Raw genomic sequence first — 26,071 nt, 5'->3', positions numbered from 1 at the left:
AACAACCATTTGAAGTTTGAAGTCAAAGTCTCATATAATGTCCGACTGATAAACCAACACACAGGCAGGAAGGCCGTTTATAAACTTTGTTTCCAAACTGCTACAGTCTTAACCATTAAACAAATTTAAACTGTCCATACCTGTTATACTTGACTAGTATGTTAACTATACTGGATATGTACATAGTACCCTACCAAAGCCGCAAAAGACAGTATGCTGGTTTCAACAGTGATTTATATCGATACGCAACCTTGACATAATAACCGTACGTTAACCCACTGATTCGCATTTAGGCTTTGTAAAAATATATATGATTTACAAATTAAACTAAACGGAATACCTCATTGTAATTTTTAGTTAATTTATATATATCACACTGATAACTCGGCGTCATTAGCAAATGGCAAAAGTATATTATCGTGTTACACAGAAACATTTCAAGAGAAAACATTACCATTTTGAAGCTGCAGTAAGATTTAACAAAGTTCCTTTGAGACAGCAAAGACGGCACAGAAGCAGAACAAGTGACTTAAGTTCACAAGTTTTCCGGTTTTATAACGATTTTGACTCGTCAACCAAACGCGTAACCCAAAACCAAAAATATAACTGTTAAACAAACGAAAATGTCTCCAAGGTTGCGATATGATTTGTTTTTTACATGTCATTCTGATAAGAAAGAGTTTTATCTTGTATAGATGTCAAACACTGTCTCATTGCGGTAAAAGGTATTTGTATTTGCTTTATGGGATGCTTAATGTGCCTTAAAGTTGATTGATCCGACGATACCATTTAATACTTAGGACTATAATTTGTAAAACAAATGATACTCAAGAAACTCTATCAGGAGATAACTTATTGATGTTACCATTAAACGTACACCGTCTGTCGAAAGTTGGATCTGTCTATTTGTTTGTAAGACATTTTTCGGGACTCAAACTTCCCGATGCATCATATAATTTTCAAATAACATGGCGAGTTTGTACCGCACGTAGGTTACAACTTTGTATAAATATGTCAAAATGCTTCCGGATCGAAAAGGTTCTGACTTAACCATGCATTTGCGGGTAATGACTTGGTTGACACATGTTAACTTAGACGCCTAACTTTTATACGTCTACGATACCGGTAATTTTCTTATGATAAGGTCAAATAGCAAGTGCATTATATTTTCGTGTTTCAGATGTGGAGTATCATAATTTAATCATTTGACAGAAAATTGTTTAGTTCGTTTTCTATCACACATATCTAAATATAAGTTTTCAAATAAGCCAATAACAAGGTTGCCTCCCTCCAAAACGAATTTATACAGGACCCGTTTAAACCCATAATAATGTTTTTGTATTGAAAAGAGGATCATTAAGGACCTTGTCTTTAACGTACGGTGACCCCTTCTGACATAACTGCAATTACAGTGCCTGCGTTATTAATTTGCTATTGCATAAAATGCCATAAGACCATTTTAACATTTTATTTACATATAATGACACGACCTTCTTCCTTCCGACAAGAACAACATGTGCTAAATTATCAAATAACTGATTAAATTATAGTAAGACAATTGAATGAAAATTAACAAAAAACAATATCACGTACACTATTATTGTAAGCGAAAAACATGGACCTGGTAAAACATATCAACACATGCTAAGATTTCGGTAACGTATCCAACATGTTGCAACGGACTACACAAAAATGCTGTGTGCGCATTTTTTAATCAAACGTCTCTGAACATAAATGAATGCGAAGGCTATTGACCCATTATTATTTAAACTAAGAACACTAACTGAATATCTATGGACTAAAATGTTTGTTATCAATTTTAAAACTGTAATTATTAGCTGATCGCCCTATGTTGAAAGCAAACATTATGCCAAACGTGAAAATATTTGCTGTTTATTGAACGCGCGTAAACCAATAATAGGATTTACCATGACGTCTCTTTAAGTGCATGTCAGCAATATTAAGAGCCATCGGTCGATATGTTTGATAAAAACAAGTTTGTTTAAGAATTATTGCAAACATAACTCAGTACATATTAGATATCGCAACAAATATCAGATATTTAGTCTGAATTCCTGCGTTGTACTGCCAACATATTACCTTGGGATCTTTTAGTACAAAACGTTTTAATTCGAATATAAACGACTTTAATACTGCATGCCATTTCTGTTCTAGAATGCTATAAAAATAACGCTTGTGACATTTGTTTTCATTGAAGTTTTAATAAATAAAATCATATTTACGCATCATGAGAAACCGTCTGTTGTTATGCATTTTGTTACATTTAAACGTTTCAAAATACAAATTCAAAACATAATAATGTGCTTCGAAGTTTTTTCAGATTATACAAAATTATACATATGTAACGCAAGTTTTCAATACACTTACATACATAAAACGCTTTCATATGCTATTTAAAAACAGCAACGAGATTACTGGTCCCCATAAAACATTTTGGTATATATGTTCCTCTTATCGACTCGTGTTTACATAACTCTATGGTGCGGTAACCTTGCGAATTTTACAAAACAACGTCAGTGGGGTCAAAATATATATGGTGTGATTATAACAAAATAGCATATGTGCTTTCAAATATACCTCGAGTAATAAAGTGGTTGTACCTGTAATTCATTCGTTAAATAAGATTTAACTTCAAGAGCCATTAAAAAGGGATTTAAAGATTGAAATGTAAAAGCTTAACGTGGTAACCTATATCAAATGTGTTGTAATATGCACAAAAAACATGTAATTGTTAGTTTTGCCCTTCAAACAGGTCACAATTAATAGGTTGCGTCATGTGTGTTTAAGTGATATGTGCAGTTTTCAAATTAAACACGCATAATTGTAAATTGTATTTATGTTATAATCATGACAATTCTCAAAAGTCTGAATTCTGGTGTCCTGCTTACTAAAACCAAGTCAAAAAGCACTTTTGACTCCAAATTTGGTATTTATAGAGCATACCAAGTAAGAAGTATAGAATAAGTAATTAATGTTTACTAATGCGAATTATATTGTTGATACATTTGTCATTGTCAGTTTTATGTCAAAACGTATGAGGGCTAAGAATTAAGTAATTACATAAATGTGTGTTCATCGTGATGTTAACGCTCATCTTGAAATACCTTTATTTGTAAATACTCTTATAAAATTGTAATTATGTACGTCGTATATAAATATGCATGTATGTATGTACCAATACGACTAAGATATGTTTAGTTTTATAACTGTACAAATGATACACAAACATTCTAGGAATGTGTACCTTGTGTGCTTTTGCCATTTCTTTCATATATTAAATTAATGGTCGTTTTCATTGGTGAGGGCTATGAACTTGCATTGATGAATAAATGTTGTTGTTGTTGTATATATCTCATAACATACACACAAAACAATAATATAATAATATAATGAACTGTGAATTACGGGATTTACTTATTTTTGTAATAACTTATTTAAAATATTCCACGTTAATTGTTTCGTTTTGAATAATCTGTATCAATATGTTCCTAGTTTTATAACAGCGGGATTAAATATTAAATGGAAGTTCGTTTGATTCAAACCAAGAAAATTCAGGCAACACATCGGAGTATGTGTTGTTATACAATCGTATGAACAATGCAAAGAAATCAAACACTGCGACAGCTTCCTTCCAGAGATGTGAAGACTTTCTGTGTGATGAGTGCAAAAATCTTCTCACCGTATATACACAAAGTAAACATGACATTGTAGTCGAATGTAAGCCTGCCGATCAATACTAATATAATTGCTTCTACAACTTGTACTGCAAATATTACTGCTACAAGTATTACTATCACTATTACTATACTACAACAACTACTAATAGTACTGCTACTACTACTTCTTATGCTACTTCTTCTACTCCTACTTATACTACAACAACAACAACACAAACTAATAAAACTTCTTCTCATACTATAACTGCTACTGCTACTACTACTACTACTACTACTACTACTACTTTTAACTACTACTACTTCCACTACCACTACCACTACACCTATTACTACCACTACCATTACTTTATTGTTTAAAAACAAAACAATACAACCATCACAAAAAGGGCAATATGTAATGTAACTTTAATTGGCATGTGTCGGCATGCAAAAGGGAATCACTGTGAATGCGATAACAAACAATATTCACAAATAGTTCTAAATAAAATTTAGTTTTTCAACAGTATCATTTCCACAAATTAACAAGAGAACGTGCAGAAATATATCACTTATAGTTCTTGCTTACTTTTTGATAGCTGTGAAATAGCTCTAATAGATTAGGGATCTTCAGTTGCCAATGACGGTATTTAATTTAAGAATAATTGTGTGATAAATACATAAATAAATTTTGAAATACATAAAAGGGTAGTAAAACAAAGTTAATGTAAAATACTAAAAAAAGTGAAACAACATTACACAAATATTTTACTACTTCTTATTTATTGTCATTATCTGTTGTCTTAATTTTCTTAAGAAGTCAAACGTATAACGACTTTGGAAGATACTTGTTGACATTAACAACATTGTTCATAATACATAACATACTTATTAAACTATAACGTCTAAATAAATAATATCAATGTAAACGAACCATTTTTAATGTGCAGCAACGCTTTATCAAATCTCCTGAAACACAGCTACACGTCTACACAGGACCTTCATTGTCAGAGAGGCCTCTTTAATATACATATCTTCTGTCATAGCTACGTATGCATTGTGGTTCGTTGTTAACGCAAATGCTTGAACAATTTTTTATACAACAGTTGTCAATCCGTTTTTTTACCGGATAAGTGTATCTTGAAAACAGCGAACATAAATTGCACACATTTTAATAAAAGCTTCAATGTTTGCTGCATTATCTCGACGAAAACATACTACAAGCCATTAGTTCGCGAATGTACACAATCGAGATTAAAGTCAGGCTGCGCCAAAGACTTTCTTGGCTTAAATGAACATGTTTACAGTTTGGTATATTTTTAAACAATTATAATATTACAAAATGAAAGTAAAAATCGTACACAAAAACACATATTAATGACTAAGACAAATAGTTAAAATGATTGTTTTGTGTATGGAAAAACATACATCGAAAAAGATACAATAAAAAAACATTTGCAACGTTGGTGTTCGACCATTTTCAAAATGCATATATACAACCATGAAGAATACAAACTTAAATTATTTAAAGTTATTTAAGTCCGCTTGTTATTATTTTGAAACATCCACTTGTAACCCCAAGAATTGTAACCTAGTGTACTGGTTTCCCACTGTTGTTACATGCAAAAACCATACACTATGCCTGTAAAATAATATTTGAGATAACTCCAAATGTAATTGCCGTAAAATACATATAATGGTGGAATGAAAAACAACCTTTAGACAGAGCATGTCATATTATTGTTGAAATTATTCCAAATATGATTGTTATTAGATACAAGGATCAGCATATTAAAAAGAAACATGTGTGCAATTCAATTTATTAAGCATATTTTGTAGTATAAATCAAAACAAGAGCATACACAAACAAATCGGTATACATACACTGTACATGAATACAAACGAACGCAATATATATAAATACCGTTTACCTGGTTCACGAGGTGTCGAATGGAAATTATTTAAACTATGAGTATACAATAGTTAATGTAACAACGTATTATTATTGTCTTTCAAATAAGGTATCGCCAGATACGACATTAAACTTATGTTGAATATGTCGCATGATCAGTTTACTTACATGGGGAAAATGCTCAGCCTATTAATTAAATAATATAAGTGGTGCATTATAATTAAACAGTTTGCGCGCGATTTGCTTGGCAATTATACATCATGCCAATGTCGAACACCGCAAACAACAGAACAATTTATAATATGTCGTCTAATATAAAGATATTATTTGTTGCAACAAACTAAGTTCTGAAGTAAATTATCAACATGCAAATGTGGGCTTAAGGGATTCATTGCTATTAAAAAAATATTATGCTTAAATAAAACACGTCGCTTGTCATTATTGAAGTGCGACTACTATTTTGTTGACATACATTAACATCGTCTTTGAAATATGGTTTTAATCGAACACATTCTGTCAGACGGTTGTTTGTTTTTTTTATCTCTCTGCGTACACGTTTCAATAGTTTTACGTGTACAAGGGTATATAGACTGTCAAAGAAAAAGTTCAAAATATGGAACATGCAAATCTCATTTCTTGTAAAAAAATAAAACGCTTATGTTTAAATAAAAACGGATCAGGGCAGACGTTTGATTACAAAACAGAACATATTTAATATGTGCGCTTTATTATTTCTGTTAAAGGGGCCTTTTCACAGATTTTGGCATTTTTTAACTTATTCATTGAATGCTTTATATCGATAAATGTAAACATTGGATCGTAAAAGCTCCAGAAACAAATCAAGAATAACATTTAAAAAAGGAAAAGAACATTGCCCGGACCAGGTTTCGAACCAGTGACCCCTGGAGTCCTGCCAGAGTCCTGAAGTAAAAACGCTTTAGCCTACTGAGCTATTCCGCCGAGTACACTTACTGGGCGTATTTTATACCTTATATAAGCAATCTTCGTAGTTTCACAAAATTTAACGACAAAAACAGAACTCTCCAAATTATTCAATCGTTTCGCGTTGCAACGCTTTATAACTTTTAGGTTTTAAAATCGTCAAAAGATGCATATAATGGCTATATTAGACCATGGTAAATGTTCAGTATTACTGTTTCCTCACAAATATCATAACTAAAACGAAAATTTGCGAATCTGAAACAACTTTTTTCAATTTTGTCAATTTACCAAAGCGTGAAAAGATCCCTTTAATATTCACGTGCCTCTTTATATAACGGTATGATGCGTACAATAATGTTTAAGTGTACAATGTGAGTTCGTGCTGAAATGTAAATTATATTATATTATTTAAGATGTGTATAGTTTAAACACGAATGTTATGTTATTATGTATTGTAATTACATATGTTTATCATTATCATAAATAAACGTATAGCCGTATATTGAAACTATCTAAATGTTTGCGTTCTGATCAGTCCACGGACGGATATGTCGAAGTGGCAATTGCATTTCTATCGAAAACGGGATAACAAAGTTCCGCTGTAAATGATATTTAAGAAGAAATTTAAGACTGTAATGTGTATTTGCATACGTTATGGATTATTATTTGCCATGAGCACGTGGTTATTCAATTTTTTGAATGTATGTGTTACATAAATATTTAATGTACTGTAACATAACTGCATACATTGCGTATAATTAAATTATATCTGCCACAGTGTACGATATGATTTACATGTCATGTAGGATTGTTTGATTGAGTAATTACACTTCACAATCAGCAAAGAGAAAGTTGCACAACGATAAATAACGTTTAAGTCCTAGACAAATTTATTTCAGAATCATATCTCAACAAATCAATGCAAAAATCACTTTGGAAGGTATGACATAACAGATATAATTTATGTTTTCATGGATGTAAGTTAATCATTTTTGCGTACTATATCTTCTATGAAGACGTAATATTGAAAAGATTTTTAACTTTGTGAAAATTATTATGCTGTAATTTACACTTGTTTGAATTTGAAATTAAAATAAATTAACGTAGGGCACGCCGAACTGTAAAATATAATGAAATCAACAAATTCATGAAAACGTAGGAACTTGGATAACAAACAATTTCAAAATCAATCGCAAACAACACAAACGTTGTTGTCTAATTAATGCTTAATATGTAATTTGCAATGTAAAATACTATATTATACTGAATTTCACCGTCAATTTGAAAAAAAGATGCTTGCACGAATTTTCAGGATAATTGTTTATTAAATAAAGTCCAACATCATCACAAGTATAACGTTATATGTTTAAATGTTAAGCGAAGAAGCAACGTAGGACGCAAGAACAGCAACAGTACATGCACACATAATTTTGCGTAAATAATATGTTATAGGGGGCCACTGCGCTAAATCAATGAAACAATGGCGAATGATTTCAATTTAACACATGTACGATCATTAGAGCATGTCATATTATACAAATAAACAACGCAATACATCTTAAATGTATACTGGTTATACTATATGAGTTTTCGAAAACAGTTATTACAACATATATTGACGTTTATATATACTGGGTATGTGTATAATATATAAGTGTTTGTAGCACAGATATAGCATGACCTATAGGCACTTGCAAGTCCTCACAATCACCATCTAATAAAAACCACCCTAGAGGTTACTCTATGTTTAAACCTGTCTAACTGACACTTGACAAGTGTATATTGACTAGCTAGAACAAGCTTGAATCTGGATTAGCATGTCAAATGATAGGTCACCATGTCAAATGATAGAAATACATTGCCACCACTCTAGAACAAAATGTATGTCATTATAGTAATGAATGCTATTTATACTCCTAATCTGGACAATATCAAGGCCATGCTTCAATCTGTGAGTATTGTCGTAAAACGTATTTCTCCAGGTTAAGCCTTTGACAAATGGTTTACCTTAAGCGCTTCAAGGTGAACGCTTCAGAGCCCTTTTGTTTAAAATTCAGACTGTGTTATAATGCAAAAATTATAAAGGGCAATGGCTTATTAACGTTTGACGTTTTGAATGTTTTGATCCATTGAATAATCGTAAACTATGTGGCATTGGTGTTTGCACTTTATGTGCATTTGATATGTCTTATTCGAAATGTGTTGTTGTTTTATTTGTATATTCCTAGTAACTGAATTATGTTTCAAGATACAATATACAAGATACAAGAAAATTTATTTAACGTCGGACATGATAAACACAAACATAAGCTAATAGCTTTTTCCCGACAAACAAGAGTACGTGGTATACATAACAAAATAAAAGCAGCTGTAAGATGAAAGCACATGGTAATCATAAAACAAATACACGAATATTAAGACATAGTAATACAATGATGGTTTTAAGACATGATATCACAGTTAGTACAAATTAAATAGTTAATACAGTGGATTAAACATGACATTTGATAAGATAAGGGGAAGTAACTAGTACTAATTTTAACATAAGATGTAAGAGGCATAATGTCCCTTGCATTAGACGGATATTTAAAAGTGTTTGATTAAATTATAAATAGAGGGTAAAAAAGATGTATACTTACTATGAAAAAAATAAATAAATAAAATACAAATGAAGAACTAAGAAGAAGAACATGCCTTCTCGAAACGAAAAGAAAGGGATGTGTAGTAGACCATTCATGGCTCTAAGATCTACATATCATCAGTAGTGTACTGGTCCTGAACCCAGCTAGCTCTCTGGGCAGTGTAAGATAGTATCTCACTACCAACAGAGAGCCATACCTCAGGGCGTCATACAATTGTACCTCCTGAAGGTACTGCTAGATTGGGGCCATAGCCTACAAGGATGCAAATAGACACAAAAACATGAAAACATCATGCATACTGGTGGGGGGAAAACGCTGGGTACTTAATAATATGTGTTATAAACCGAAGCAAACAAGCAAGCAAACATATAAAAAAAACAACAAAGCAAATCAGGTATGAAACCCAAGCAAATAAAAAAAAGCAAAGCATAGTAAATACATACAACTGGGAATGCAAAATAAAGCAAAATAAAGCAGGGCATGCGCTACAGGCGACACAAATAATATTTACATTTTGGGCCTGGCCAGGTGCGGACCAGTCTCCTTAACTCGTTGTAGTTGTCCGAGCGCCTAAAATCTGGGGGTAGACTGTTCCACACCCGAGCAGCCTCAAAACGGAAGAAAGTTTGTCCATACCCTGTTGTCCTTACTGTAGGCACCTCTATCATATGATCATACCTGCAATTGTAATCAGAAGATTTGAATTTTGATAGGTCTTGGTTATATGGGTGGGATTTTTTGTGCAAGCATTTGAAAGTCTCAATGACAATGTGTTGCAACCTGTTTAAGTGGAGAGTTTGGTGTTTAACCTTTTGTAGGACACTATCATATGATGATGTGTAGCCATTGTAGACAATGCGCAAGGCTCTGTACTGGAGTTTAGGCCTGATTGCAAATGTTTAAATAATTTCGCCCATTTAAATTTGATAGCACATGTGTTTGAAAATAAAAGTAGAGCCTTAATTATTTAAATACAGCACTGAGCTGTGTTTTTTTCTGTAAATTTAAGAATATTGTATTGATACAAAAAAAATATAAAAAAAAATATATTTTATATCAAAGAGAATTATTTGATGCACTTCAGATTTTCTCGTTGGTCTAATTACGCGTAATTTGGCAACCACTGCATAATTAACAGTTTATCGCGTCATTTAAAATCACTATCAGAATTGCACTCAAATACAGCATGTTAAAAATATAAGCTTAATAAAGTAGCCATCGGTAAACATATCGATAAGAGTGATAGTGAAATTAAGTACACCTTCAAATAAATAATATCCTTGAGCAAAATTCGATAGCATTGTGCATACATCTTTAGTTTTAAACTGTGATGGTCCATCAGGATAATTTATTTTGATTTCATCATCCCCTGTACATATGAACGCAATTATCGTTTCGCCTTAATGATAAAACGCATTATACATATTTATGGACTCATTAAGCGTCCTCAAGTTTCGTATAGTGCATACATAACTCTCACACAGTGTCAAAGTTCCAGCCACACTAGTCACTCACTTTGATATGTTTATTAGTTCGTTTTGCAATCTAATAAAACTTAGAAAATGTTATAGACAAAACCAATCTGTTATCTATTATTTATAATTTTTGCGTTACCCAAACTGTCTTTTCGTTATGTATTTAATTGTTTTGCTGGAAAATAATTGTATTTTGAATTGTTTAAACAATGTTTGATGGTGTAAGTTAATACTAATACGGCTTGTATTGCTGACATGTTGAAAGAAAATGTCTAACCTGTTATTATGTTGGTCAGTTTGTCCACATTACGTTCAGAAAACTACTTATATGTTGTTCAAATCGATTCACATGTATACACTGCATATGGCATAACCATGTACATATGCTAGACACTAATTGTCGATGATGCAGTTTTGTGTTCTTGAAAGGGACGCATGGATTTCAAAGCTAAGTTCCTATGCAAAGGAACGTATGTCGATGCAGGGCGTACACGAAATGTCAATTTAAACATTTTCTTTAAGCAAAATGTTACATCGCACATGATATATTTTACGAACTCAATCATAACGTGTCTTGTAATTATATAGTTATAGGCATTATAACTAATTACAACAAAGAATTGTTGGGGTATATTGAATTCAGGTTGTGCCTTTTGTCTGGGTCATACATCGGACTCTATTGGGGGTACCAAATTAAAACATAGCAGATAGGGAAGATTTCATTGAGGAGATTTGCAGTCTTCAGTAGCAATAACGCGCAACGTGTTAATTGAACATTCATTATATAGTTTATTCAGAAAATCGGAACTATTTCCTTCATGCATTCTTATTTATTTTCTCCGTTTGTAAGTCTGTAATATATGTGAATCACGTGTATGCCCTGCATTAAACACAATAACGTGTTGTGGGTGATGAAAGTATATAAACATATTTAATCATAAAGCGGGGTAATTTTATTGAACGTTGAATACAACTGTAGAGAACCCACTTATCAAACGACCTTTTACGCTAAAACAACATTTAAAATATAATCGATGCGTTAAAACATTTGAAATATTTATCGATATGTTAATACTGTTGAGGTAATATGTATTTCTTCAACAGTCATGCGCTGTTAGAATTTCGATATTAAAATGTTCGTCATTAAGGTGTAAGTCTAGATTGTGTTCAACGAATGTCATGTAAACATTTAAAAACATCTTCAAACGGTGATTGAAATCATTGATTAACAAACCAAAACCTATACCAAAACCTATACATTATATGATGTAATATGTTGGAAAAATAAGTCATTACAGTTGCATAATGGATCAATTCGTTTAATTGTCTGTTATGTATGTGAATCACGTTTATATCCTGCAGCACATTATGGTAACGTGAGTGATGAAAGTACATACAGTTATCTAATAAGAACCGGGGTACTTTTTATGCAACGTTGACTGCAACTGTTGAGCCCACGTATTTAAAAATAACGAAATTTAAAGCTATAACAGCATTTAAAATGTATGCGATGTGTTAAACCATTTTAAATATTAATCGATATGTTAATACTTGGAAAACATGAGCCCAAGTTTACTGGAGATCAATCAATCTATATACATATTTTCGTTTTCATCTTTTACAATATTATCAAGATAACATCAAATATGCGCTGCACACATGGTTAAGTAGATTTCGCATCATAATTGAGTGTAATAAAATCATACCATTCATATTATAAAAATATATTTTTAGAACAAATACTCTCTAACAAAACATGGAAAAAAAGACAATTCCCTACTTTATTACGATATGTGAAACCGCGATCAGTTTCATTACGAAATAAATATGTTGATTTTTATGAGCATTTGTAAACAATTCGCGCGGCAACTGTTTATTTAACGTTTTAATCGTTTGGCTCTTTTTTAGCACGACATTTTAAAATTGAAATGGCAATTGTATGATTGTTATATATAGTTTGAATTAATTTATGGATGATTACTGTGATTGAAATAAATCCTTGTGTATTTGCATGAAAGATTTATATATTGATTTACTACGTTATATAACTGTATATTTATTAATGTCACAATAAGATGTATGTTTATGTAAAAAGCAGTTTTGCATCATTTATAAACACCATTCGATGAACACAACTTTTGCTGTGAGTGCGTCGATTTTTTTCTACAAAATTAAGTACGGTTTTCTTTATTAATTCGATTTTTTGGTATTCACAATGACACGCTTAGTGTTTAGCTCGGCTGTTTTCAATTAACAACAAGAGGTATTGTCATAGCCAGCTCGTCGTCCGCCGTCCGGCGTCTGCCGTCCGCCGTCTGTCGCCCGCCGTCCGCGTCGTGCTAATTAAATTATGTGTACAGAACGTGGAATTTAGGAAATGGTTTTGGTGTTTTCCTACGTCAAATGAAACTCATGTTAGAGCTTAGTACTTTGCATATTATAATATTTAATTTAAAAATAAAATAAATGTGGGACTTACGAAAATAAAAACGAGCAATTGTGAATATTGTAAGTGAATAGATAGATATATTTATTTCGGAGATAGCATACATACACACAATGCATTGAAACAACATGTACATAAAAAGAGCAATATCCCTTATTTCCATTGTGGTCCTTGATTGTTGGTGGCACAACTTAGAGAGGCACTAGTAATAAATTAATACTACATACTATGTTAATAATAATAAATACATGAAATATAATACTGAGATTCAGATCAATGGACACAAATGTATCAATTATGATCGTCATATCACAGATAAATTAGATGGATTTAAAAAAAATTAAAGGTTACTACAACAAACAAAAATTAAAAAGTCACATTAAGTATGAATGTACTATTAATCCGAAATGATAAGACATTGGGAAAGGAAAATGTAAACATTTAACAGCATAGCATAGCAACTTAAACTAGATTAAAATACTCTGTTTAAAAGATGTTGTTTGATTGCAGATTTAAAACTGGACAATAATGTCATCTGGGTTATAAAAGATGGAAGTTTATTCCACAATGTGCAACCCAAGTAACTGAAGGACTACTTCTCATTTCCTTTAACCTTTGGTACCGAGAAAGCACCTTTATTACTTAATCTGGTATTATGGGAATGGACAGAATTCTGGGGAATAAACTGGCCTGACAAGTAGTCAGGAGATAGACCATTTTTGATCTTAAAAACATACGAGAGCATATTTTGCTCGACACGTTTGTAAAATGGCAACCATTGCAAAGAAGTATAATGTTCCAGGCTAATATGAGTTCTAGAATCAAGATTGAACACAAAACGGATCAATTTATTTTGGGTTACCTGAAGTTTATTCTTCCAACACTGGGTAAGACCAATGTACCATATATAACAAGCATAGTCAAAATGACACTGGATTAAAGACATAATACGAATACCAATTATAATCACATATCTTACCAAATAATAAAGTATGCTTGTTAAATAACGTAGCCACAACCACCGTTTTTATTGAGAAAAGAGCAATAGTTTAATTGACAATAAAAATATTAACACAAAATTCCTGTTGAAAATCTGACTTAGCTCCACTCAGTTAGTTATTTACAATAATTAAAATGGTTATCATAATATTGAACTGAGTATCACATTTAAGCTCAACCATACACACGTTTGAATATTTAAACAAAGACAACGAAAAGTTCATAGGAAACAGTTTTGAAATGTTACTTAACAAACGCAACGATTAAACAAAAGGGCATGGGTGATGTTTAAACTGGAAAAAGCAACATCGTTAAATTAGACTTTCAACATCAGTTGTGGCAAATATGTACATACCTTGGTCGACTAACAATATGGTGCATCGTAGTGATATGTGTAGTACAGCTTATTGTTTTAATCATTGTGCGACATACATTTGTGTGAAATTAGAAAAAAAACTACATGTGTCTGTTAATGGTCATCCGCAAAGAGCAGTCAGTTATTTCCGTTTGCACGACTTAAAGACTTGCATAAATGCTTCTGGTCGATAATGTACTTATAAAATGCGATGCGATCATACTTGTCAGATGTCGACGTAGTTTTCGTTAATGTATATTTTTAGATATAGTTTATGGTATTTAACGGTAGGCTTAGTTGTTGACGTCATTAAATTGGAGATAATGTTTATCACATGAATACATACACATGAATGGCAGGGACTCTGTAACCTAGTATTAATTATATTTCAGAAGATCACATCCTTTCGAGACCAAAAGCGATCTAGTTTGAATACTGACAGTTGTGTAAGTCAATTAATTTCAATTTCCTAATTTGTGCGTCCGGTTTAGAACGCACGTTTTTTTGTAAATCTATATTCGAAGTGCATTATTGACCCCAGACTGGAAGCCTTAACCCACCTGTTAAAGTTCCCAATGAAGTTATTCTTGACTTCAGCACTTAAAATTTGATTGGTCCAATATACTATAACACGAAATGGTAGTATGAGTATTTATTAATTTGATTATTTTAAATTCCACTAAATTATCTACCAAACGTATTAACATGGAGTGAATGATCATTTCATTATAATAATACAGTGACATGCAAATATCGTTAACATATCTTTTAAGCATTACTTCGTTTTTTAATTGAAAAGTAAAAATAGAAGTTTGCAAATATGACCAAATGTTTAAGTGTAACGAACTGAGAATTATAAAATTGATTCTTAATTGATATTTTTAATACATGTTCTCTATTAACACCATAACCTAATTTATTGTCAATACACGCTGAGACAAATTGCACACATGTACTTGCTAAGTTATGAACCCTTTTATCTTTTAATATTTATCATACAATATAAAGACGTTATATTTTATTCGCTTTCAATCAAGTAGTTCAAATATAAACTGCAGGTTGATGTTTTATCTAAATGATATTAAATGGTTTATGACATAAAAACAGCGCATGGTATTCAGTCGTTGCACTGTCATCTGCCTGCGATTATTTTTCTGGTTAATTGAACGAATAACAAGACATATACATTAAACAAGAACTCACAGTAAATAACATTTTAGCTGGTTGAATCTGGAAAGTGAAGTGAATGTTATATTGGGACACCACGATTGATTACGGCCAATATGTTAAAGTGTCAATCTAATGGCTCTCAATAAGCGCACTTTGAACCGTAACGTCTCATGCTGGCACCAATCTATATTATCTAGGAGCACTTCCCAATCGCATCCTTTTTATCCCTGGTGTTTAAAACAGATAATCACATAAAGGAAGTCGGCTTAATTGCGTTTGCTTAGTTCTATAAAGTGACGGAGTGGCTTTTAATTTAAATGCGATTTGGTTAGACTTCAGAGACGGAGCTGCAGTGTCGTACATGCCGTTATTCAAGAATGATACACCTTTATATTAAAACGATTTGCGTTGTGTTACTGGCGTTTCTATCACGATCACTTTGTGCAGTTTTCCATAAACTTGATTCAAATGGTGAGCCCGGTTTTAAGAAAATTTCTAAATCTCTCGTGGTTGAAAATGAATTGCTATGCTCAAGAGCGTGCGTCAAGACTGCCGAGTGTGACATTATTGCATTCAACACAGTAAATCACACGTGCATAATTGGTAGCAATACCACGGAGATAACGTTTACACCTTCGGCGATAGGAACGGCTTGGCGCGTTTATGAGGTAGGTGCTTCATGACTTGTCACTACTGCGAAAACTATTAATACTACTACTTCTGCTACTGTTACAATTACTACTTTTAAATACTACAACTACTTATTCTTTCTTAAACTAGTATATATGTTGCTACAGCTTCTACGGCTCCTGCTGTGAGTATTTTCATTTTAAAAACGGCGTCTCTTTCAGTTTTTTTATAATGTACGTTTGAGAACAAATACGCATAAGGAATATGAATTTCTCTGAATACACACACACTGATATTTTAGCTGCATCAGTACTAGAAAAATCACAATATAACATGAATTAAACTTATTAAAGTAACATATACAAACGCTGTATACTGTTTGCCTACCAAGAAAGTTGTTGTTTAAACAAAAATCAATACAGGTAATATATTAAGTACATGATCAAATAAGCATTTGAGGTCCTGTACATAAAGTATTGCATGCAGTGGTTGAAATAAGCCTGCTAAAAGAAGTCAATTTAACATATTTAACACTCAAAATTTGTTTTGAGATGCATGCAAGAAAAATCGAAATCGGTTAACAGCATCATTACAAGATTATATACCACACAAGTCGTATGCCAAAGTTTTATCAATCTACTCCAGGTGAAACATGTAGTTAGACATATTATTTTTTTCTGAAAATGTTTATATTATAAAAAACGGTTTTGTAAATACCCCATTCGTATCGAATTTACCCTGGTCATTTACAATAACAAACTTAAAACATGTGTTGGGAAGATGCCCAAACTTAACTGACGGAAGTACGAATACCGTATTTGTTCTGACATTTCGTATATGACTTTAACTTACACGGTAAACCAGCCGTACATGAACTAACTAAGAAAGTGATAATATAGTGGTATTTTTCTTATTACGTACTTATTTGGTCGTTTTTTTAATGAAACAACTGCTCGTGTAAAATGGTATAATATGTGCTTTGTTATATAAGATTTCGGCAATTGCTTAGAAACATTTATTAACTAGACTGATTTTATTATTCTGTGTCTAATGGGATATCTTTAAAATCTGATTAAAAAAACGTTATTGGGTATTATAAGCCTAGCGAATAACATGTTCGACAAAACGTATCGGTAAATTAAAAATTATTTCCAAAACTCTAAACCAAGCTTTTATCCTTTTATATTTTTAATGTCGCGTTTGTTATCAAGTTCAATCAATTAATCAATTGCTTAAATAAAATAATTGCTTGTTTTAACTAGATATTATTTCCGTTTCATGTTATATATTTTTTATGAAAGTCTATGCCTGTATTTTCAGCTGCAGTGTGACCCACCGATGGTAAAATACAGGCACTCATGCTACTACAGATCCAAAATCGGTCGTCAGTGGTTACCGTCCAAGTTGGAATGCGAGGCTATGGGAGCACATCTTCTCGTGGTAACCGATTCAGAAGAAAATGATTTCATATACAATGTTCTCTTTAGAGACGAGCCGAATTTCCAAATTTTTATCGGGGGATTTCGACTTATGGAAGAGTCGACTTATCAGTGGATTACCGGGGAGCCTTGGACATTTGCCAACTGGAACCCTCTGGAGCCGTCGCTAGCGGTATGGGACACAGGGGAATCAGAAGAATGCGTGTGTATCACAGGCCAGTGGAACTGGACCGACATTCCATGTAACCAGACTCGGATGTTTGTCTGTGAATTTTAAGTACTATGTATTCAGAATAAAAAACAACAGCAAAAGTTCATGCATAACATTAGTTTATGCATTTTAAATGTACTTGGGTAAAGAAACGCTGAAAATGTTTTAGTCTTTAAAATAGGCATTTTTTACTTACCGTAGGGTTTGTAACGCTACAATGTAAAGTACATTGGTACAAGTTGCACACTCCCTCACTTAAAACAAAACGAAAGTTAAACAGGCGTAACTGATTTAAATACCACTAAAAGTTCAGCGTGGTTAAGTCGATTAGAACATTAAGTTGAAAAGGCTTACCAATATACGATGTTCGTATTTACAAACTCGGTAATTTTCATCAGACATAATTGCTTACGAAAAAAAAAATATATATCTCATTGGACGTTTTCACTGAATAATAATACATGTTTTTGTTCGGAAAAAACAAAAGTAATTATTCGAGTTTTGCCTTTTCAAAGTCTTTGAATTCCGACTTCACTAATGAATTCATCATAGAATGTTTGGTTCGCTGAATTTAAAATCGATAAAAAAACAGCAATATCAGAATGAATATCCGTGTCGACGTTTTATTAGATAAACTTTTAGTATTTATTATAACGGGGGTTTGTTATTTAGCAGAAAAGTTTCGATTTCAAAATATTTAATTTTGTCTCTTTACAAATCTTCAAACATAAACAATTGGAAAAAAACTCGGTTCTATCCTCTGAATGTTATCATTGGATGTCTGCCTGGTTTTACACGTTTGAAATGTGTTGTTTTCAAATAATATTGCCTTTGTAATCCATGGTTGTTATTAATACAAGAATACATTCACAACAAATAAAAATACGATTTAAACGGCGATCAGGTGGAGCGGTTAATTTGAAGTATCGGCGTCATATCTGCATTTCAAACTTGCAGAACCTAAACCCAAGTGCAGAATGTTTGCGATGTTTTGTTTTAAAACAACAACGATACTACGAATGCATTTAATTCTCTTAATCCAACATGGAGTAGTAATATGGACTTTGTTTCTGCCACGTAAAATAATTAAAAGATGTTCATGCAAAAGCAGTATGAAAAGAAAACAAATATGTCTGCACACTTTCGTAACAATAACAATGTTTCTTCAATTATATTGGTATATTAAACCAATATTTTCAAACAAACAAAGCAAACCGTAAATAGGATGCCATTGTTGACTGGCGTAAGAAGAATTTATGTACATTGATATTGTAAGTATTTGTCTGCGACCCTTTTTTTGTTAAATAATTAATCTCGCGAAAGGTGACCATATCTACATATTTTCTAGATTACAAACTATTGTATAAGTTAAGCAGGTCATGTCCTCCATTTTGACTTTGAACAAAGAGCAAAGAAATAACTCATTCAACAGACAATAACATTGTATAATTTGAACAACATTTATTTTTAAATGTGCAAATAAAGAACGACTTCGCAAATATTATAGCTGCTTTTCACTAAAAAAATTTCACGGTCATTATTTATTTTTACCTTTTTTAACTCTAGTTATTTTTATCAGATAAACTATATGTGTACGCCTGCATTGAGGTATTGATATTTTACTTTAATTGTGTTTTAAAACTGTTTTATCTGTATCGTAACCTAAACAAGGTAGCTTCCAATGGTAATTTGTAATCAGTCTTTATTGACCTAGTAGTGTAGTTTGATTAATGTTTACGTTCAGTTAAGAGTATTTTGTGTATTCGTGCAAAATGTGTAATCTGAATCATTACCGTCGAGTAATAAAGAGGTCGCGTCAGCAAATTGCGATAGTATGAATTGTTTGTCATTCATGGTGTTCCTTTCATGTTTTTGCGTTCAAAAATATTGATAACGATCATTTCGGCCCATGAAATACAAATGTAGGCGCTCATCAGTTACATGGATTACAACCCATGTCTTTACTGAAAAACTATTTTAAAAATTGTTTAAGAAATTCAAGTGTACCTCACAAGACCATTTATAATAGAACAAGTGTTCGAGGTTTAATCATTTCATCGATGTCTATAAATTGAAAAGACAAAGTATCGAATACCGTTTCCATATTATCATATTGCAAATGATATTTTTATATTTTATTAATTGTATCCATTGTGAAAAGTAGCTACTTGGTACTATTTGTCGTCGTTAATGCATAAATTGCCACTATTTTACATTTATATTGAACTGTTTGCGTACATTTACTATAATTTCATTATCAATATTTAGTGAATAAGATTGCATTTTAAAAGTTGTGTTTTATTTTTTTATTATTTTAGAAATATCATATATAACGTATAGTGTTATGTCTTCTAACATTAACTAGATGTTTCTTTATTTGTTGTTCAATTGAAGAGAGACATAAAATTATTTCAATCGAATTATCTTCTCGACAAAAATAGTTTTGCAGCATATTTCATTAACAGCTTTGAAGGAAAAATCAATATTGTGACAGTAAGCAATATCGCCGACATTGTGATACAAACAAACATTAAAATGTCAACATTCAATCGCTATTTGCTGTCATTAGCGTTTCGATGAAGCATTAAACCAGTAGACAACACAGTACTGATATTGTTTGTCACGTTATTAAACGGAATATTTAGGACCAGGTACTAGAATTATTTTGGGGAAACCGGTAATACGGGTTAGAAACAAATTTATTAAAAACAACGAACTTCAACAAATTAGCCAACATTGTGTACATTGAGCGATTTCGAGACGTGCATTTTACTTTCAAACTGTCCATTCATTTCAAGTTTATCACCGTAAATTGGTAACGCCTCTGTGTATTCCTGACAAAATGCGCACTAAGAGCACATGAATTGAATGTTCAGACTAAGAAAAGTAAAGTATTAATTTAAGTTTATAATAACAATATAACATTGTGGTCTTACCTACAATGCCGACGTTTTCTTGTCGAAGCTGCTGAATGTATTACAAGTCAAACCATATCGATCGGCCATTTGACACAACACGATATAAAACATAAAACGAGAAGTGCGAGCCACCTTTACCCCAAGAATAATTCATACTATACAAAATGAAAGCGCGCATCGATGCCATAGACATTAGCTGAGACTTGAACCTTTTGATTGCCAGTCATATATATTCCCATCAGAAATGAATCAGGCTAAAACGTTTTTTTTTAAACGCAATGATTCGTTCTTAATGTTGTTCATCATTTATGAGATAATTATTACCCGTGATTTATTGTGTACCGTTTCCTGTTAATAACTGTAGTTTCGGTCCATTTATTTATTGCGCATTTAGAACGAATGATGAATTGAATCATTTCATGTTTCTGATCGCTTACGGATGTAATATTTAAACGGGAAAATGCAACTTGAGCTCCGGTACACCCGACTTGATCTTTGACACTAATTACATCATTAGTTCTTAATTATAGCGAATGTGTCATTAATTTTCTGGTTATGAACACAATTCCAATGTGACGTCTGCATAGTACTTTTTCGAAAAAACAACAACAACAGTAACTACTAGTTACGCAATTCAATGTCCTTTGTTCAACGTTAATGCCTCACACGAGTGCGTTTGTTATTGCAATGTTAGTTCAGAAATATTTGTCTGTAAAGTACACATATACCTTCTCGTGATAGGACAGTGTTTTATCTGCATGTGTTGTGTCTAAGGAGAGGCACATTCGTTGGATGATAGCGAATCATACTGATTGTAATCATTGTTTCTACAGCGGCCATTATTTATTTCGTGAAGAGCAATATCAAATATGTGAATTGCATTTATATTGAATGTATACACTGTTAACGCATAACACTGCATTTCACTTACACATATATAATACGACATACTTGAATGCTCAAATCAGCTCAATAATCTATGCGTGATTGGTTTGCCCCAAATGTCTTATATCATGCTTAATACTATAGTGAACAAAAGTAAGAGCGAGCGGAAAATCAATAAATTAAGAGCCATAGTAACTTACGTAATGTTTAATTACACGCATTTTATCCAGCACACTCAATACACCATTTCAGAAGAAGCCGAGCACTGTAACCGACGACTGGCCGTGTTGTCAGTTTTAAAACTTAAGTTTGATGTAAGGAAAAACTACTCAAATAAAATACAACGCTACAAAAGCACAAATAGATAAGAGATTAGGGAGCATTTAAGATTGATATGTATTTATATTTATCACTAGAAATTGGTATCAATTATAAAATGAAAATTTTGTTAAATGTCGAAATTCATGTTTAGTATTTTCGCAATTCAGCATTTAACAATTGCATAATATAACTGCCAAATGAAATTTGATGGCCATAATCTACCTAAGTTTGCCTATTTAATAATTGTAAAGAAATTGCATGAGCTCAGTATTGCATTTTAACAAAGGTTAATGCTTTGGATATTGTGAAAGAGATATGAAATGTTTGTTAGTTTATGGCATACATATTATCATATAATGGGACACTATCTGCTTCATTGTCTTACCCGGCGCCAACCTCTTACCGGATTAGCGATAGGCTTTACCGTAACCAGTACATATAAATTGATGAGACAGTATGGGTTATATTTTTTGCAGATTGGCTTCACGAGCGTGTTGCGCATCGTGTTTGTTGCGAAACATGCATGCAGTGAACCTTGACATTTATCATACCACCGCATTGATATCTACCTTACATAACGTTGCCTTATATATTTTTACATCATGGTCAACAGGAAGTTCTTATATCAGTGAATGTTTGGAGTTACGTGGGATTTGCAATAAAGTCAACAATTTCTGTCAACATGAAAAGGTGCAACAAAACGAACAATATGATACCAAGAACGTACATATTTTATTCTTGTTTAAAGTCATAACTCACCAAAGAGTTATTTTTAAACATTGCCACAGCCTGCACTAGAGCAGTTAAATGACGTCATCAATGGGACTATAAATCTTAAATATCGATATATTCATTGCATTCGCAAGTGTTCCACAGAAAGTCAAGACACACGAAAACTGTATACTAATCCTCAACTATTAAAACAAACGATTTAACACGCTTATGTCAATATTGACACCATCATCAAAACGTCAATTTCAATACACATCTCCAAAATGACGTCTCAAAACTATTCGGTGAAGTGTGTTCTTCGATTAAATTTCTCGCTGCAGAACATTCCTGATCTCCAATACGCGACGTTTATAATTAAAGCAGTTGTGCTCTTCTCATTCGTAGTGCAAACAACTTTTGTTCTCTATACGATGTTTAAAATAAGCGATTATTTGTGTCGTCTTTTCAAACGCCGTTGCTACATGTATGTCAAGGTGTAAAAGCCGGATCAGCAAAATAAGCGCGATCCGTACATTTTAAATATAACAAATTGATTGTTTTGCAGATTTATTAGGAAAATGTGGTATGATAAACAAAACAACAGGTTACTGTCCCATCGTTTTGTAATATATCAGGCTCGGCACGAATAAAATAACGTCTCGACAAGCCTCGCCGTTGTATTATTCTGAGTCTCGCCAGATATATTACAAAACGGTGGGACAGTAACCTGTTATTCTCTATTTTTCCGATTATTTGGCATAATATTTAAACAGTGTATATAACCATATATATTTCGGTTGAATTGATTATCATCCGTATGTGCATTTGAATTGGCCGTTAAATTGCAAAATAATGTCTTAGCTTCTTCTTACCCTTGGACACATATTGAACACGATGTGCTGTAAGTTATATGAATTCAGTTAAGAAATTCCAAAAAATCGCTGTAAATGAAAGGTCAACACATGTATTTTAGAAACCTTATTTTTCTTTATTTTTTACCAAATTACACAAACTGTGTATAACAGTATTGTAATATATTGTTGGGTATATTTGATAATAAGCTTTACCTGACTATGCGTGCTTAACATAAGTAAGTAGCCCTTTATCTTGAGAAGTTATTACATGTTAAGCTTCTTGATAAAAGGGCATTCGTTTTTTCACCTCAAAGCTTTATGCTTTGTCCGATTTGACTGTTCTTCCACACAGCATGATTTTAATGGAATACAACTCATTATCTGCTTAGGGTACATAATTCGTAATTTATAAATACTTAATTGTATTTTATGTTTTTATCTTAGACCAGCCGAACAGTGCTTTATGTCAGTGTATTGCCTTTATTATATTGCCTTCACCTTAAAATAACAAATCGCCATTTTGCAGCCAACCAACACACGGAAGCTTAGCTTTGCTACTTAAAGACTTGAATAATCCCCCTGGGGTTATTATAAGCTCGAATAATAAACTGACTTAATGGTCCCACCTTGCATCTGTGGAGTCTCGGAGGTGACATATCTTTGTTGGCGTCAAATTGTCAATTTATTAGTATACGGAACCAGTAAAATGTCCTCTCGGCACTAAATTGAATTGACAATGCTATCGCACTTACCACACTTCTTAACAATTGTTTATGCGAGGCCCGAATTGTGTATGGACGCCACATCACACATATTATGCATGTTAAATCAGCGCTCCTAACTATATATCCATCTACAAATGGGTCGTCCTTAAAGCTCAAGGGCATATATCGTTAATCCAGAGCGTACTTGTTAAGCGTGTTGTAAAAAACGTAGAACAATGTACTCATGTGCTAGTTCAGTATTTATGCACTTCCAAATGATTCGTTATGTTTTTCTAGCCAGAATAATATAGAATATGTTCAGTATAAAATCTCAAACGAAAGGATTTTATATCAGACAGCTATAATTTGGCGATTTACTATGGTAATGTATATTTCAAGTGCCTGATAGTTTGAAGAAGGACCTTTCTGTGATCGCAGCTACTGGAGAACCGTTGAAATAGTATGCAGTACAAATATGAATAAGATAATCAACATAGTTACACAAAACAATACTTGCTGATGTCCTCATCGATTTTACAAATTAAAAAGAACACAGTTTTTCAAAACAGATGCTTTGTTATCCGCATATAAAACAAATAAAGGGGGTGGCAGCGATCTCTTCGATGAAGCATCTTTTTTCTTTGTACTATGCAAGTGTTACTGATATCACGTGTTTATAATTTGCATAATGAAAGTTTAAATAGTTATCATTATTGGTTAAAACTATATTGATTGTTAAAATTGGTATTTGCAATTTATCACACTGAAACATAGTAATGATGTATTGGTATTTTCACGATATACATGTATTTTACGAGTTTGATTGAAATTAAATTAACGCACAAACAATCTCAAAATCATGTATCTCTAAAAATACATTTGGGTTCATTATAGAACCTGTTTGTGTCGTTTCATTAACTTCATTCGAAATATTCCTTTCCTATTGATGATAGACACAAGGCATGATTGTTCTCAATAATGTCCTGCTTATCTGCTTCATAAAATTTCCGTAAAATTAGTCAGATGAAGACACCTCTTCTCGTTGCAACTATAGAAATATAATAAATATAATATAATTGAGACATGGGAATTTTAATATATCTTCTTATACACATGTATATTGTCGGTAAGCTTGAAATTTATCGATTATATGAGTGTAGTTTGACTACAACATATTAGTAATTTTGAGTAATGTTACTTTGATTAAAACGTGAACGTCAGTTCTCAATCATTTAAGAGCAAGCAACTGTTTGACATGATTCGTTTCGTACACGACTCGTCATATAAAACGCTTCATTTTGAAATTAAAAATGGTTCTAGACGTGGTCTTTATTTGCATCATAAACACGTTTCTAGAGATCGATTGATCTTATTCTTTTACGCAATTAATTAATAATAGTTATTGATATTGATTATATTTGGGAAAAATATAATTGCTATTTAATACCCGTTATTTTTATTTATTGTACAGCATCTGCAAACGTGACGTTATTTGAATGGTCCTTTGTTTCAAACAAATATGAATTCCTCTGCTTCTGGAAATTCATACTTTTTATTGCTGTCATGTAGGTAAACTCGTATACAAAAAATCAGCTGAATATCTGATATAGTTCCGTTAAAAAAAAACTACGGAAAACGGTTATTGTAGAAATTATTATGGTTTATCTGTGTTGATGGTGGTGAAAGTAAAACCATGTAGTAGAAAATAGTATAATGGTTATATATCAGTCATCTTAATGGTACATTTCTTTATAAATGGTTTTGATGTTCAAAGTGTGCTTTC

At 32.2% G+C, this 26,071-nt stretch overlaps 2 protein-coding genes across 2 annotated transcripts in view; one reads left to right on the top strand and one right to left on the bottom strand.

The window, feature by feature from the left end:
* LOC127838830 (fibrillin-2-like) overlaps positions 1-4,684 on the bottom strand; it is a 40,165-nt gene extending 35,481 nt beyond the window's left edge. Inside the window, exon 1 of the mRNA XM_052366828.1 lies at positions 4,609-4,684. Within this exon, the coding sequence (XP_052222788.1) occupies positions 4,609-4,611 (3 nt within the window). The 5' untranslated portion in view covers positions 4,612-4,684. The remainder of the gene's footprint in view (positions 1-4,608) is intronic.
* Positions 4,685-15,898: 11,214 nt separating this feature from the next.
* On the top strand, positions 15,899-18,964 carry LOC127839178 (low affinity immunoglobulin epsilon Fc receptor-like). The gene is made up of 2 exons (XM_052367408.1): positions 15,899-16,283; positions 17,566-18,964. Exons 1-2 carry the CDS (start codon positions 15,993-15,995, stop codon positions 17,959-17,961), a joined length of 687 nt encoding a protein of 228 aa, XP_052223368.1. The 5' UTR covers positions 15,899-15,992; the 3' UTR covers positions 17,962-18,964.
* Positions 18,965-26,071: the final 7,107 nt, after the last annotated feature.

This window comes from Dreissena polymorpha, chromosome 7 (genome assembly GCF_020536995.1).
Source record: "Dreissena polymorpha isolate Duluth1 chromosome 7, UMN_Dpol_1.0, whole genome shotgun sequence".
NCBI classification, from domain to species: domain Eukaryota; kingdom Metazoa; phylum Mollusca; class Bivalvia; order Myida; family Dreissenidae; genus Dreissena; species Dreissena polymorpha.
The sequence above is the reverse complement of the archived record's forward strand: the minus strand, read 5'-3'. Positions and strand labels throughout refer to the sequence as shown.

What these genes read in the sequence shown, in the direction of transcription:
- LOC127839178 (XM_052367408.1), top strand. Translation starts at nt 15,993, where the DNA reads ATGATACACCTTTATATTAAAACGATTTGCGTTGTGTTACTGGCGTTT. An exon ending in CGGCTTGGCGCGTTTATGAG is followed by an intron (nt 16,284 to 17,565) that starts GTAGGTGCTTCA and finishes CTGTATTTTCAG; the next exon opens with CTGCAGTGTGACCCACCGAT.